The sequence below is a fragment of the Brachypodium distachyon genome, chromosome 2, assembly GCF_000005505.3.
Source record: "Brachypodium distachyon strain Bd21 chromosome 2, Brachypodium_distachyon_v3.0, whole genome shotgun sequence".
Lineage (NCBI taxonomy): Eukaryota > Viridiplantae > Streptophyta > Magnoliopsida > Poales > Poaceae > Brachypodium > Brachypodium distachyon.
This window is the reverse complement of record NC_016132.3, coordinates 13,041,078-13,056,782: the sequence shown is the minus strand read 5'-3', so window position 1 is coordinate 13,056,782 and position 15,705 is coordinate 13,041,078. Positions and strand designations below refer to the sequence as shown.

At 45.5% G+C, this 15,705-nt stretch overlaps 3 protein-coding genes and 1 long non-coding RNA gene across 5 annotated transcripts; 2 read left to right on the top strand and 2 right to left on the bottom strand.

The window, feature by feature from the left end:
• The first annotated feature begins 2,092 nt into the window (after positions 1-2,092).
• On the top strand, positions 2,093-6,303 carry LOC100821294 (cytokinin riboside 5'-monophosphate phosphoribohydrolase LOG). Its single transcript, XM_003565764.3, has 7 exons — positions 2,093-2,574; positions 3,362-3,459; positions 4,086-4,116; positions 4,538-4,637; positions 4,724-4,794; positions 5,516-5,659; positions 5,807-6,303. Exons 1-7 carry the CDS (start codon positions 2,236-2,238, stop codon positions 5,921-5,923), a joined length of 900 nt encoding a protein of 299 aa, XP_003565812.2. The 5' UTR covers positions 2,093-2,235; the 3' UTR covers positions 5,924-6,303.
• A 714-nt stretch (positions 6,304-7,017) lies between these two features.
• LOC112270662 lies at positions 7,018-8,165 on the top strand. Its single transcript, XR_002963053.1, has 2 exons — positions 7,018-7,795; positions 7,891-8,165. It is a non-coding gene; the product is annotated as an uncharacterized LOC112270662 (long non-coding RNA).
• LOC100841936 (ATP-dependent Clp protease proteolytic subunit-related protein 1, chloroplastic) lies at positions 8,045-11,713 on the bottom strand. Its single transcript, XM_003567741.4, has 9 exons — positions 11,456-11,713; positions 10,513-10,628; positions 10,184-10,411; positions 10,005-10,109; positions 9,802-9,864; positions 9,036-9,147; positions 8,864-8,925; positions 8,558-8,740; positions 8,045-8,478 (listed from the first exon to the last, which is right to left on the bottom strand). The coding sequence occupies exons 1-9, from the start codon at positions 11,655-11,657 to the stop codon at positions 8,377-8,379; spliced, it is 1,173 nt and encodes a 390-aa protein (XP_003567789.1). The 5' UTR covers positions 11,658-11,713; the 3' UTR covers positions 8,045-8,376.
• An 838-nt stretch (positions 11,714-12,551) lies between these two features.
• Positions 12,552-15,411, bottom strand: LOC100842232 (plant cysteine oxidase 1). Of its 2 annotated transcripts, XM_014899239.2 has the most exons (6): positions 15,183-15,408; positions 14,846-15,095; positions 13,866-13,984; positions 13,555-13,720; positions 13,244-13,450; positions 12,552-13,085 (listed from the first exon to the last, which is right to left on the bottom strand). In XM_014899239.2, exons 2-6 carry the CDS (start codon positions 14,943-14,945, stop codon positions 12,997-12,999), a joined length of 681 nt encoding a protein of 226 aa, XP_014754725.1. In that variant the 5' UTR covers positions 14,946-15,095; positions 15,183-15,408; the 3' UTR covers positions 12,552-12,996. The 2 variants fall into 2 exon arrangements, with proteins under 2 accessions (XP_014754725.1, XP_003567790.2); XM_003567742.4 differs by having other exon boundaries at positions 14,846-15,411.
• Positions 15,412-15,705: the final 294 nt, after the last annotated feature.

Genomic DNA, 15,705 nt, shown 5'->3' with positions numbered 1-15,705 from the left:
TCTAGACTAGGACCATAAGTATTTGATTGGACATAACTTTTGGCTATTTATTTTTAGCTTAAACCAAATACATTAATTAAGTTTTGGCCTTTTGCTTGTATCATTATGTAACGATATCTAGTCAAAGATTGAAAGACAAAGTCAAAAACATCTAAATTGGTTTATAAACCAAAAATCAAAACCATAATTTTAAGCCTAATCAAACAGGACCTGCACCATTCATGCTCTTTATAAATAGGATGCCAAGTCGGATTTAATTATTTATTTATTGCCGCGTGACATGTTTTAGGTACCATACATATATAGGAGCATCTGGGAGTTAGGAACAAAAAACGGGGGCATATCGATCCATCGTTGCAGGATCAGCTGCATCGATCGAGAAGGGAGGGACAAAATCAAGAAGAGTAAAGAAAACAACGGTGGCAGCAGCAACCATCTGAATCAGACCATCAAAAGTACTCTCTTTGCATTTGCTTGCCCGGTTTTGGTCTGTTTTGTGATAGGACTAAAATATTGGCATGCCGGATTTATACCGACCCATTATGCCAGCAGGAGGCCCAGCACGACACATTAATATAGTTACCACATTAAACAATTGCAGCTACTCGTTCTAATTTAATTTAATTAATCACGCATGTGTGTCCTATCCGCGTATATGTGCACGATTTGTACTGTACAGCCAGCTTGCTAGTCGTCTCGGCGCGTAGCACTAGTATAATACTGATAATCAATAGTGGTACTGGTAGGAGTATATATACTATTAGCGAGATAAATAAAGTTCTCGTGCCATATATATAGTAGCAGCATCGTCATCGTTTATTGGCTCGTCGTAATGGCTGACGCTTGATTAATTGTTGCATGCACTTGCTGCAAAAAAAAAAACAGATTAATTAATGGGATTAATGTATTGATTGATTTCTGGTCGAGTGAACAATCCGTGGCAAACTAAACCTGTGGGCGGTAGCAAATGTAAGGTTATCATACTATGTGTCTCTTGTAGGACAAGGGCCGTACTAGCATTTGTTCTAGCTAGGTCAATTTTTGTTAGTTTGGTTGAGTTTGTAGGAGAGGAAAAACATGGGCATGTATAACACGAATCAAACAAATGAAGCATGCAAATATATTTGACAATAGTGCTACTCATACTTGGCAGGATTTTATGTTGCGCATATTGATGTTTTTTCAACGAACTTGGTTGTTATGAAATTTGACATAAGACGAATCTGGATGTACAAACATTTCAAAATAGAGGGAGTATGCTCTACACTTGTACAACAGAGGTTATTGGTTTATATTTTCAAGAAGAAGGTAGCATGGAAATTTTTGATTTCCAAACTAGTGAGGGCGGATTCGAAGTTAATTGCAATATGTGCGACCTCGTGCATTTAACACGGTTAAATACACATGATTTACTAGAGGAACACATTCAATGTATTAACTAATAGTGGTTAAATACACATGATTTACTAGATGAACACATTTAATGTATTAACTAATAGTGCATTTAACACGGTTAAATACACATGATTTACTAGAGGAACACATTTAATGTATTAATTAATAGTGCATTTACACAGTTAAATACACATGATTTACTAGAGGAACACATTTAATGTATTAATTAATAGAATCGTAAACACGATATGCAATTTTATAACCGGTCGTTGAAACTGTCGGTTGATCGAACGCCTACTTGATCTCACAAACCGAGCACGCTCGATCGTCGAAAGATAAGCAGGGCTAAGAAGGAGAGACGCACGAAGCTAAAGTTACCATATTCACATACATTTTGATCAAAACGAGAAATAAAGAAGATGGAAAGGAAAAGGAAACAAGTTGTATTTTTCAACATTTCCGTATTTTTAGTATTTACTGCTGTATTTTTTTTAATATTTTCGTGTATTCTAGTAGGAGGAAGAAAACAAAAATGGAAGATAAAGAAGAAGCCACAACGAAAAGGAAACAAGTTGTTGGCAGCCAAGCCAAGCGTGTGGCAAGGAAGAAGGAGAGAAGAACCCTAGGCTAACAAGGAAAGGACCCACGCGCAGTCTCCAGGCCTATATATCCTTGCAGCCTCTTCTCCATCCATCCCCTTCTCTAAAGCCTCTTCTTCTTGCCGCGCGGCCCCATTAATTCCTCTCTTCTTCTCTGCTCCACGGCCGCTCTCCGCCTCTCGCACGCAGCCAGCAGCCCCGCGCGCACGCACGCGATCGCGAAAGCTTCTTGCTTGCCGGGATGGACGCACGCGCGCGCGCACGCGCCGCCATGAGCCTCATAGCGCCGGCGATGGCAGTGGAGACCGCAGGCGCAGCCGCGTCGTTCGCCGCCGTCGGGACGCCGGCGGCTGCGGTGGAGGTGGGAGGGGTTGCGTCGTCGTTGTCTTCTTCGGCGGCGGTTGCGGAGTCGAGCGGAAGCGTCGGCGTGGGAGGCGCCGCGGCGGACGACGGCGAAGATGGCGCGGCGGCGGCGGAGCGGCGGTCTTCTCGGTTCCGCCGGATCTGCGTCTACTGCGGCAGCGCCAAGGGGCGGAAGGCCAGCTACCAGGACGCCGCCGTCGACCTCGGCAACGAGCTGGTAATCACGACTAGCTTGCTAGCTAACTTAGCCGACGCCGGCATCGGCGTCACCCGCCGCGCCGCATCTCTTTGGGGGTTTGGGGGGCTGTTTTCGCGATCCGTGGGGGAATGAAAGGTTTTAGGTTGTTTGTTCTTTCTTGCGGTGGAAAAGGCTCCTCCTTTTGAACTGATTTTTCTCCGATTCGATTGATTCCATCCGCTTTCGGTTGGGAATGGATGCGTGGCGCAGGCGCAGCGCATGGACGGACCCGTTTGTGCTTGAACGCCGATAAGCTGCATCGATCGATCATTCGATCCTTGAGCAGTTCGTCAGTGCTGGCGAGCTAGGTATGCCGTGGTAATGTAGCAGCAGCCTTCCAGGTTGCATGATCGTGTAGATATGGCTAGTGAGGGAAGGGGAGAATCATAGCGCACATCATTCATGCCCATGGTCCATGGAGATGGAGCACAGGAGCATCGCATCCGCCATTCCGCCTTGCCGGAATCGCTCTCCCCCATCATCACTGGTCGCCGAAAGGCGATGCAAGGCCTTGCCATTTCTCTTCTTTTTCTTTTTATCCCCTTGGGCATCATGATTCATGACCTCACTTGCTTGCCCAAATGCACAAACACTAGTTGCCTTGTTGCATACACCAGGATTTCAATGCAACCACCTGACCTGACCCGATGATCGATAATGTGATGGATGATACTACTAGTCTGGAATTTTCTGGGAGGAGTGTAGCAGTGGTGGTGGTCTGACTGCTCTTTTTGTTTTGTTTTGTTTTGTGTGTGTGGCATTGCAGGTGGAGAGGGGCATAGACCTGGTCTATGGGGGTGGCTCCATTGGCCTCATGGGCCTGGTCTCCCACGCAGTTCATGCCGGAGGACGCCATGTGATTGGGTAAGTATTACTATAGCATATACATCCATCCATCTATCCCTATCGCTATCTTCTTCCCCATCCATCTCTGTCGACTACCATGTCCATGTCTCCCTACGCTTTTCTTGTTTGCTTGGTGCTTTTATGGTGTTCTTGCTCCTCTGGGTGCTTTGCTCCCAGCAGCTCGCTGCCCCCAAAAATGGCAGCCTTATGGGCTACGGCGGCAGCTTTGGGCAGGATGCTGTTGGGGTTTGGGCTCCATTGCCAGTTGGAGGCAAGGCAGGCATGCCGATTGCATTCGGTTTCACAGAAATGGAAGCTCCTTTTGGTGTCCTTTTCGAAAGGCTAGTTGTTTCCATGCCTACATTGGTCGTGGCCGGGGAGGGGTGCATGCTCAGCTCATCATCCCAGCTGCTGCAAGCTGGGTGTGCTACTGTCATTGTCCAGCGGTAGTTTAAATTATTGTGCTAGTGCCTATCTCTCTCGGTCCAGTTCTTGAAAGGCCTGCCTCTGGGTTGCTGTCTGCAAGGCTTGCCAGTTTCTTTGCATGGGGAAAGATCGTCAACTTGTTGATACAGTACTTGTTTGACTGCTTAATTTAGACTGGAATTAATGTGGCTTTTTTTTGTCCCCTTCTTTTTTGTCAGGATCATCCCAAAATCACTGATGCCCAGAGAGGTGAGTCAAAGGCATAAGCTTCTAATTTTGTAGCGATTGCATTGTGGTAGTCCTATTCACATTTCTGGAATCTTGACTGATGTGCAATGATACACTCCATAATTGTGTTAGTCATCATAATGACGAATCGCCATATTAGTCTGATGTTGCTCCTCATTATGTTATTTAATACAACTAGTAAATTAATTTGCACTCATCTGTAACAGTTCAAGAATATAACTTCTAGCCTTATTAGACAGATATTACTGTTTATTGTCTGTTCTAAAAAAACACTGTTTATGTATGGACTATTTCACCTTTGTATGTATGTTGACAAAGAGCCATGTGAAAGATTAGCCAATTTTATATGTATTTTTCTGAGGATGCAGCTGGGTATAATGTTGGATTCTTAGTATTCCTAATTGGATTCATGCTTCTGTAGGTAACTGGGGATCCTGTAGGGGAAGTTAGAGCTGTTTCTGGCATGCATGAAAGGAAGGCCGAAATGGCTCGGTTTGCCGATGCTTTTATTGCTTTACCAGGTACAATAGCCTGCTCCAATTTTTATACAATCTGAATAAATCATAATATTTTGTGCTGTAGGATGACAATTGAATTAAATTCATAGGTGGCTATGGAACCTTGGAGGAGTTGCTTGAAGTTATCACCTGGGCACAATTAGGAATCCATAAGAAACCGGTAAAAAATCTACTTGTATTTATTCTTGGTGCTTATCCCACAAAGATCACACATTCCCAATAATCTAGAGATGATGCGTTTGTCTGCATATGTTTTGTCAGCCCCACTTTATTTTAGTAGGTATGGGAAGCGCTGTTTTGTTTATTTATAATCTCGTTAGGGCCGTTGTGATCTGATGCTACCAGCTTTGTTCACATGTGGCTACAAATTTCACCCTCGTGGCAACAAATTATTGTAAAAGATAGTTTAATCAAAGGAGCTATCTGCATCACTGCATCAGAATATTGTTGGAACTGAAGGGCATGTGATCTGCATTCCTGCCTTTTATATTTGCCTGTAAATAAAATAACCCTGCACACTTTATGAATATCCCCATACAGCTACCAGAGTGATGCTTGGGGATCTTAAAATGGCATGATGTGTCATATGTACAAGGAAATGTATTGGTGTCGTCTCTATGTTCAATAATTGCTTAGCAATATAAAATGCTGAATGTTTGAGGGATAGAACAGTCAACTCTACATCTATCTTCTATCCCTCCTGTCACCATTATTGGATCTGTAGGCCCTGCCAAACTGTTGTTTATTTCTGAAGTGATATCAGATACGATTTTGTGGGTGTGGAGGATCATCATTCAGTAATAAACATTGTTGAATCATGGTCTGCTGCATTTTTGTCACTACTACTTATTCCTGGTATCTTTTGCGCCGTTGCATATCAGGTCGGTCTCTTGAACGTTGATGGATTCTATGACCCTCTGCTATCGTTCATCGACTTGGCTGTCAATGAAGGCTTCATCACTGAGGAGGCGAGGCAGATCATCATTTCCGCTCCGACGGCCAAGGAGCTAGTTATGAAGCTGGAGGTAAGATCCAAACTCTGGAACTGGAACTTCCTGCTGCAATCCAAATAATCCAATGGAACACATTGGTTTTTTTTTAGGACACGAACACATTGGTTACATATTGCACTTCTTTGATGACAGACTCTTTGTACACACCTCTTTTCACAGGACTATGTCCCGGAGTATAACATTGGCTTGGTTTGGGAGGAGCAGCAGCAGAACCAGAAGCCAAACAATAACCTGGTCCCTGATCAGCTGGAGACCAGGATCACTTCATCATCCTGATGGACGTTCTAGATCTGCTCATCCGCTCATCTTAATTAGGGCGCTAACAAACCTGTGTCGACCAAGCCGGTCTAGCGTAGCAAGTGTTTACTCTCTCTAGTCCTAACCAACCAAAGAGGTAACCCAGTGAAGAACTGATGGGGGTTGCACACAGTTGATGATTGTGTGTGCCTGTGTTTTGCTAGTGTTGATGATCTCTTATGCTGTAACCATTGATGATTTGTGTTTTGGGTGGGGCATGATTAGTAGCAACTTCCAACTTGTATGCATGGATGGATGGTCAAGCAGCCTGCAGATCTTGCTGTGAGATCATGGAGAAAGGATTCATCATACATATTAGAGTACATAATATAATTAATATATCAAGGTTAGTGACCATATGCTTGCTGGTGTTGCACGTGTCAAATCCTGTGTGCTCTATTGCGGCCTCCGGCCTGGGTGCTACTGATTTATACAGCTGGGCTCAACTGGGCTATATTCGATCATCATAATGGGCTGTAGGGCTCAACTGGGCTATATTCGATCATCATAATGGGCTGTATGGCCAGGGGCACCGGTAGCCCACTCAAATTGAACTAAACGTATAAAGATATACTATCTATACCAATCTTAAAAATACTGACCGTTCCCTTCACCACGTTTTCGTCGTCTGTCAAACACAGCTTCGTCTGCCCGGTACCGCTTTGACACAGCCCCAGAAATAAAACCGTCGCACATCGCTGCTCTCCCGTTGCTGTGCTCTGCTCTTAGCGCCGCGGCTGCCTCCTCCGCCGTCGCCCCGCGCCTCTCTCATCCGCAGAGGACGCCGCCGCCGCAGAGCCCTGCCCTTCGCGTCGAGGGAAACGAGGAGCCGCCCGTCGAGGAGAGCCGTGGCACCCGTAACCTTCCCCCACCCCCTCCCGATGCCGCCTTCAAGGTCGCCATCCACCGCGACCCCGGCAGAGCCCCCTCGCCCTGCCACATCTGGCTCTCCCTCATGCTGGCGCAGACACAACCGCCTGTCTGCCGCCGTCCCGCGGTCGAAGTCTTCCCAACCTGTCGTCCCCAAGCGATGGCCGGGGACTAGGGCCACCCCCAAACTCTGGCTCCTCCTCATCTTCTCCTCTGCAAGGGCATCCCGACCACCAGGTTCCGTTCCCATCACTTTCTTCTTGTGGAAAACATGATTATGTCCACTCCGACAAATGGATTTGTCGGGCAGGTTTCTCTGTCCAGTCAGATCTACTCCGCTGACGGGAACAACTAGCTACTACAACATGTAGATGTGATTAATGGCTTGTTGCAAGCTTATTCATGCCAACAACGTGTTCGGTGAAATCCCAACAAGGATATAAATGTGAATGAGAAGTTTCTTTTTCCCATTACTTGGTATTACTTTGATCTATTGATTTCTTCCAAAATAGTACAGTAGTAAATTTAAATCAGATAGTGGGTTTTCGCTTCAAAATAGTAAATTTATAGTCACCAGTAATAATAAATCAGATTTTTTTGAACTTTTGCTATTAGAATATCAGTCTAGAAATATTGTGTGTTGTTTCTAGCTTGGAGATTCATGAAGACGATATATCTTATCACTTGGAGTTTGTTATTGTTTTTATATGAGGAAAAATATTTTTGATAAGATTAGTGAGAAGAAAATATTATCAATAATCTTGCAAAGAGTTCAATAGATGCCTTCCCTGCTGCAGTAACTGGTTTATCCATGGAGATTTCAAGCCTTCTAATATATTCTTGCCATCCTTGTCTGAAGTTGTGAGCTTTAGTTTCAAATGACAGATCCCAAGATGTGCCAAATTATCTGTAAAAAAGTTGGTACCAAGAAAGAAGGGAAGGAGCTCAAGGAAAAAAATTAGGATGAATATCACATGAACTGTAAGGACTATATATTTATTATTTCAGTTCGGTTCATGTGGAGTTGCGGAGTATATGTTGCACACTGTTTTTCATACCTTTTTATCAAACTGTAGCTGGGATAGAACATGGCACCATGACCTGTTCAACGAGCAAAGAGAGGAAACACGGACGAAATGCCAATGCATAAAGATGGACAATTGCTGAAAATACGTTGCACTCGGCGTGCCGTGGCAGTGCACGGGCAAAACGGCTAGTAGTGTGTAAATATGTGCTGAAAGTAAATATATCTGTGTAATTAAAATGTACACTGGCACGACAACCATGAAAAATCGAACATCATATGTATCTGCTACACTCCAAGTTGCCAAGAAAGTTTGCCACTTCCATTGTTCAAAATCTATCAGAGAATACAATATAGCTGCTGTATAGCACTTGCGCAACGCTTTTCGTCAGCATGGATTAAGTACGTGGATCTCCCTTGTTGCAGGTATACAAGTACAACAGGCTTGCTAGGTGTTCTGTATTGGACAATCCACGTTATCTGCATCATCACCGCAGCGTGCATGTTGAATGCATTTTGGCGTGATAATGTTTCTGGTCTATCTGGGTGCAGTGGGGGTGCTCCATCGCCCAGCTCCAGCTGCTGCGCGCTTCCCTGACTGCCGCATCTCCTTCGCTTTGGCCAGCTGCGCGGTCAAATCCTGAACCACGGCAAAGAATTTGGTCAGCCCCAAGGCAGGTATAGAGATCGCGGATGGATGAGGGGGCGCTAAAAGGTACCTTTGGTTTGAATGAGCCATCCAGCGAGTGCAAGATCGTATCGGCGAGCCCGTAGTCGATGGCCTCTTGTGCCCGGAAGTACCTCGGACCCCTGAGGAATTCTGCAAGCTCTTCCTTCGGTTTACCGACTCCTTTAGACAAAAGCTCCAGGTAGTAATCCGTGTTCGTATCTAACTCTTTTGCCTGAGAACAAAATGAAGACGAAGTATTCAGTGCATAGCACGGCAGAGCACAGCCGTAGCATGGTTTGAACTGCGAGTCAGATGTAATCATGTAAACATATTGCAAAGCAGAGTCGAGTCTCACCTTGATCCACATATCAATGGCAGCTCCACCAGATTTATGGACCTTAGGCAGGTGCAGTTTGGCTGCAGTTCAGAAATGCACGTCAAGGATCTATATGATGACTGTCAATCATATATGCATGCACACATACGGTTGCGAAAGGGAGCAAGGAAAGTTTGAAGAAGTGACATACTGATTGAATTTGGCAGCACTCCTCTTTTACCCTTCATACCCAGGGAGAGAAGCATTGCAGCCTGACCATACGCCATGCTAAGATTGATTGTGTAAACCTTGGATTTGCTTCGCTATAAAACCAGGAAAAATATGACACAGAAGTCAGACTGATCTCTTTTGTGTATAATTTTTCTTTTTGACTTGGCAGTTCATATATTGTTTCGAAAGGAAAGAATCCTTTGTTCCATTCCATGTGCCTTATTAATGATGGAGTATGTTAAAGTCGTAACTGCACATTATAAGAGGTAAGAGAAAAACTTCTATGGATGCAGTTTCATGGTTCACTAATCACTAGTTAAGTGAACTCAAGAGCCCTTACAAGAAAAAGTGCAAGCAAAAGCTAAGAATTCTATGTAACAGCTAGCATCTCTGATAACAGACAGACACAACTCCAGCCAATTTAACTTGCTTCAGTTTAATAGCAAATATAAGGAGCAAAATACAATAGGCAAAAATATTCAGCTGTCATAGACTGAAAACCCCAAAGGCTGAAGGTAATGGGGTGTGCATTTGTACAAAAACTGCTGAACAATATAATCAAGATGTTGGAAATTTGAAACATAAGGTCAATAATACACAAAGTGCATCATTAATGCAAACATCAATTCATGGACACAACACCCCACCATGCACTTGACACAGGCATGATAAATTTTCTAAATGAACATTATATAAAGATACCTCAAGTGTCCAGTTAATCTTACTGATAGAAGTTAAGTGCTTACATTGATAAAATCAGCAATTGCATATGCATCAGTTTCAGATGCAACCAGCTCATTATTTTCATCCTGTTACAGAACAGAGAATATAAATAATCATACTAAAATAATCTCGATACAAGCAACGATGGAAACAAATAGAAAATGACATGTTAAATGTTTAAAGAAATGTTGTTTCTCTAACATCAACATTTATGGCATGTACTTACCATTGTTCCTGTGGAGTTTATATATAGGTAAATTGGTTTGGTGCGATCATCATAATCTAGCCACAGAAATTGAGCGGCGATAAGCTCAGTTACGGCTGGAACGATCTACCAATAGAGCAGTGAAAACACAAGTTATAATTTTGCTACAGATAATGTAAGGTAGAAAGTTGAAATCTTACTGGCATTCCAAGAAATATAATTCGAGAGTCCAATAGCAATGATGGCAGGTCTGGAGCTGAGCTTCTCATTCTTCTATATCCCCGCCCTGCTCTACCCATTCTCATGCTGGCATTTCCCATACCCATACTCATGCCCATGTCCATGCTGTAGCTTGCAGGGCCCTCATGCTGGCCTGATAAGTTGTACATACCAAATTCATCATAACTCCTAGAAGCAGCAACGCTTTCCTGCATTAATATGGGTAAATACCATGTCAACTTAGATGTATAATTGGCATAGAACACATTTCAAGAATGACATATGAATAGAGCTCTACAACATCACTGACCTCTGTAACCTTCTTCGATTGCCGATTATAAGGGTTGTCGTCATTTGTAAACATTTCTATCTGTGCAGGACTTAAGCCATAAAGGAACTGGGGGACATTCTTGTAATTATCCATTACTGCAAGAAGGCACAGCACACCAAATAAATGGTACCAAAAAACCTTAAGGGTAAGCTACCTAAGTGTGACAAATCAGACAGCTAAGACAGGGTGGAGCTTATCAGTTATCACCTCACGGCAAAAGCATCAACTAACATTTCGTAACACAAAATGGAGATAATATATCGCGCATTCGTGAACTACTGAACTTTCACGGGCAGTCGCTAGTACTATAGACCATCTATAGCCCATTAGTTTCAACAGCATCATCTCCTAGTCATGGTTAAATCAATTGGATTTCAAAACGCTAGAACTTCGAAAAGATACAAGTCCAGTTATCTGCATTCTGGTATTGCTCTAGAAAAAAAAAAGGTAAACACAATTCATAGCCAGCTAAGAGAAGCTTCGAGTCCTTGGTACACACAGCTTACTTGAGATCATGCTTAATTCACTTTGTTTTGTACTATCATACATACCGACTGTTATTCAAGTGCGGCCGTTGAAATCAACCAGTGGAATGCAGTAATAAACCATGTGAATCTACCACACGGTGACTAAGTTCAGAGAGGTCATAATTCATGACCCGTAAACAATCCTTAGTTTTGTTTCGATGGTCTGTCCTGCTCCAGCAGAAGTGGAGCTGAGTAACGCTCACCGCTTATTTATCCACTCATAATCAGAAACTACTGCATCCCAACATCTGACAGCAATGGCGCTGCTGCTGCTGCTGAACTCTGAACCCAGGACAGGATTCCGGACAGCAAAGCCTAATTACGCGGCACAAGCTAGTAGCGAGATCTTAGAAAGCCAGTGAAGGAGAAGGGGCAGTAGAGGGAGGGGGACTCACGGCCATCCTTGAGGCCTTCCTCGCGGAACTGCTTGGGGATGTGGTCGTAGCTCCCCCTTCGGGCGCCGCCGTCGCCGTAGTAGTGGCACCTGCATCCGGCGCCGGCCTGCCTCCTCCTAGGGATCCTCGCCGGCTGGGAGGACGGGGAGGAGGCCTTGGCCGGCGACGGCGTGGCGGCGGGGCAGCGCAGCGCGAGCGCCATGGCTGCTCGCTTGCAGTTGCTGAGGGGGCGATTCGGATAGGAGTGATGCGGTGAATTTGGGGGCTCGCTGTAAACTGTCCTCCCTTTTGTCGCGAATAACCCCTGGCCTTTTGAGGATTAGCAAACATGTCCTCGGATTGAGCCAACCTTTGGTTTGTCTTTTTTTTTTCTTTTCTTTTCTCCAAAACAATGCTTTTGGCTTCTACTAATCAGTAATCAGAGTATGATGTCTCTTTCTTTACTTCCAAAATGCAAGTATGATGGATGTCAAAATACAGCCTTCCAATGCATTGCCTCTTACGTTGTATCTAACATATACATAGTTGCCGTTTGATAGATATTTTCGATCGGATAGATTTAACGATCTTTGTACTATTTGGTTTGCATGAAGAGATTGTACGTAGCACGAGAGAAGTTTCGATACTCTTTCCTCGTCACGCTATAGACTACGGTCTATCTATTAAGAGTGTCTCTACTTTGTTGCGGAATCGCCAAGAAAAGAATTCTACAGATAACAAATAAAATTCCACAAAGGCAACTATGAGTAGAGTAGCAAAGAGTAAGGCATCACGTCACCATCCCCAGCAGGACTTTGCAAGCCACGTCCGCCATGCAATCACAAATTATGTGCCTTATTTTTTAGCATTTTTTATATGTATGGTAAAAAGTAAAGGTGACATGTAAAAAGAGCTCATGTTTTGACTTTTCGGGGCGGTTTGAGAAAACGTGACCTGACAGGGGATGATATACCATTTCCAAACAACCTTCTACGCTATCCTATCGATGCAAAAAGGATACGAAAATAACAATCCACGAACAGTTAACAGTACAGAGCACACGGAGTGCAGAGATGATGCTCAAGAAACAGAATGCGCCCATGGAACACGACCAATCAGAATTCAACAGGCCGGGTATCCAATTTAACAAGCCAGCCAGCCAACCAAATAACAAAAGCTCTGGATTTGGAACATGGTCATTTTCTCAAAAAAGTAAGAAGACGCCTGCAGGATGCACACATCTACAGGGCTAAAAAAAGGAGAAAGAATGACCATGGGTGCCGAAAACAGAGACCTTGTTCGAGCAGTATGTATCCGGACTAATCGGATCGCTATGAGATTAACACAAGAGATTGTTTTCAAGCCTGACAAAAGAAGCCGAATAAGCATAAGAGTGTTTTGCTGGCCTGACCTAGGCAGACGGCAGGGATCTTCCCAACAGCCTGTCGCCTTTGCGGTTACAATGTTGTATCTACAACGAGCTAGAGCAGCATTCCAGCAGAAATGCTTGTTTCGCCTCGCCGGCATCCCATCCCGGTGCAAGTCACCCCAGCCAGTCATTTCTAGATGATAAACCTCCGAGGCATCTGCACGCCTTTCATTTCAAAAGTGCTTGGGATTTCCTTGAGCCACGAATACCGCCCATCTTCACCTGAAATCGGACAGACGTTTTTTTCTCAGCACGCAGCATTAAGCATCCAGAAACAATCTTTGTTTAATTTCAGGCTCGCGTTTTCAGAGCAAGGCTGCATGTACTACCTTCAGAACTAGAATTCAAGATTTCAGAAGAAATTGCATCAGAAAACTCACTGGATGTACTCGAGTACGGAGACTCGTCGTAGTACGCACAATCCCTCCCATCGGCGCGGTTGTACGGGGGTCCCATCACATCAAGCACGGCACAGGGGGTTAACGCCGTAAAACAGTGCAAATTCCCTCCATTCTCAGGGTACAGAACTATGGTCTCAGCTGAAGCGTCAAAAACGGCATCTGTATTTATCTTTGCTAAACGAGCCCCTGCAATTCGGACAAGAGATAGGTCAGCGTAATCAACATGTTTCCCTTAAACAGGAACCTTATAGAGAGAAAAGAAGGAACTGAAAACGAAACTAGAAACTTACCATTGGGGGCTGTGAGTGTACTGCTAGTATCACTTTCTGGGTTACTTCTAGCCCAGTCATATGACTTGAGGTGCATGGAACCAAAGAGCATCTTACTGAAGACTGTCATCCCAGGATGGTTGTGGAGGGGAATTACAGCGGACTTGGGTAGACAGAAGATACCAAACTGCACAAAGCACACAAACAAAGGTTTCAGCAAGTATATCCTAAGAGACACTGCCTAGCAAGCTCTTCGATGGAGTTTCATAATCCTTCAAAACTAAATATTACACTGGTGCATGCACATGAATTGTGGAAGAAGGTCAGCTTACCGAGAACTTGGAGCAATCGTAGAAATGTAGATATGTGACTGGTGGAGGCCCTTCAGAATCGGTGTGCTTGAAACACGACATACTGGGGTCTATGCCAACATCATGTGGCTTCAAGCCATCTGCATCCAAAAGCATAACAATCAGACAAAATGCATCGTCTCAGGATCTAGAGTAATAGGCCAAGTATCACATTGCATCCACATGAGACATACAAACTCCAGAAATGCTGAAAACACACACAGGTTGCCGTAGAAATTCACATGATGTTGCCCTTCGATAAAAAGAAATTCAGATGATGTTGAGAGTAACAACAAGAGTGGTTGCTATTCAGGTAGTACTACCACCGAGAAGAACACACGAAGAGCAGTAACAATGGTGGTGACAGTTGTCAGGAGCTGAGCAGAACTCATACTACTAGTACTTTATCACTCGTGCAGCACTGCTACAATGGCATGGGCACAGGGGTGGCAAAACATGCTGGTACATGCATAGCAAAAAAAAGTCCCCCCAGAGAATCCTCCTCAGTCCTTCGCTGTGCCGTGCCAAAAATGGGCGGGGGGCGCCTCACTAGTCACTCCTGCCAGTCACGGGATGAAAGGAACGTATACAGCGACGTGCGTGGACACGTCCGTCCGAACGAGCAAAGCTCATTCCTGCTTGTGATCTGTCGATTCTCTTGTTAATCCATCGTCGTTGTCTTGTCAGCACCAGTACATCCCTGAGCACGAGGAAACGGTATCTGCATATCCCCATGCCATGATCCATCCATCCAGTCCAGCACGTTTTGTTTCTCGAAATCGAGTCAAGAGCACGGAAGTTTCAGGCTGCAATCTCAGTCACGGTGGACGACGACGACAAACAACAACAACAACAACAACAACCTAGGATAGGACTCGAGAAAATTTCGCGTATGGTATGGGCAGCGATGGGGAGATATAATAATACTCCATAGGGATGGCGGATTGGCAGTGGGGACGTACTGAGGAGGCCGGCGAGGCGGGCGACGGCGTCGGGCGGCGGGACGAAGCCGGGGGAGGAGGCCGAGAAGACGTCCCTGCTGGTGTCGAAGAGCCGCTGCATCGGATCCGGCGGCGCCGCGTCGACGAGCGCGGCCGCGGCGGCCGTCGCGGTGGCGGCGGCGGAGGCGGACCTCCGGTGCCGGCGGCGGGTCTTCCTGGCGGCGGAGGACGCGTCCGGCGCCACCCTGCCCCCTCCTCCTCCTCCTCCCACCTGCGCCACCGGCATATATAACCGCCGCGGGGACCTCCTAGGGATGAGGAGCAAGAGCAGCGGGTAGGGGCTGAAGACTCGACTCACCGGCTGGCGGCGGATCTCGGGTCGCGCTGGCGGCGGACGGCGGCGGCGAGGGTCGGGTTCGAATCGGGGGATGGTATGAACGAGGCCCCGGCATCCATGTACGTACGTATTTGAGGAGGGAGAAGAAGACGAGGAAGGAAGCCCAAAACCGGGGGCGCGGACAGGGAGGAAGAAGAAGGAAGCCGCTCTGCTCTAGCTGTGTTTCCTCCTTTCCCGTGGGCGCCCCGCGATACTGCTTCCGGTTTTTGTTTTCCCCCCTTTCTTATTTATTCATTCCCGCTTTTCAAACAATCGTTTATTTATTCCTAGGATCTTTATTCTAATTTATTCGCGTCCATTGATTTCTTATTGTTGTTATTGTATAGAAGAAGAATCCGCCCTCGCTTTCCGCCTTTCCCTGTCCGCTGTTGGTTTTTGCCAGGTCACGCGAACCCGCAGCGCCGGAAACCACGTGGAGCCCCGTGCGAGCCACGTGGCCGTGCTTGCGTTGCCACGGCGGACCGCTTCCCCTGCGTCATCGTCC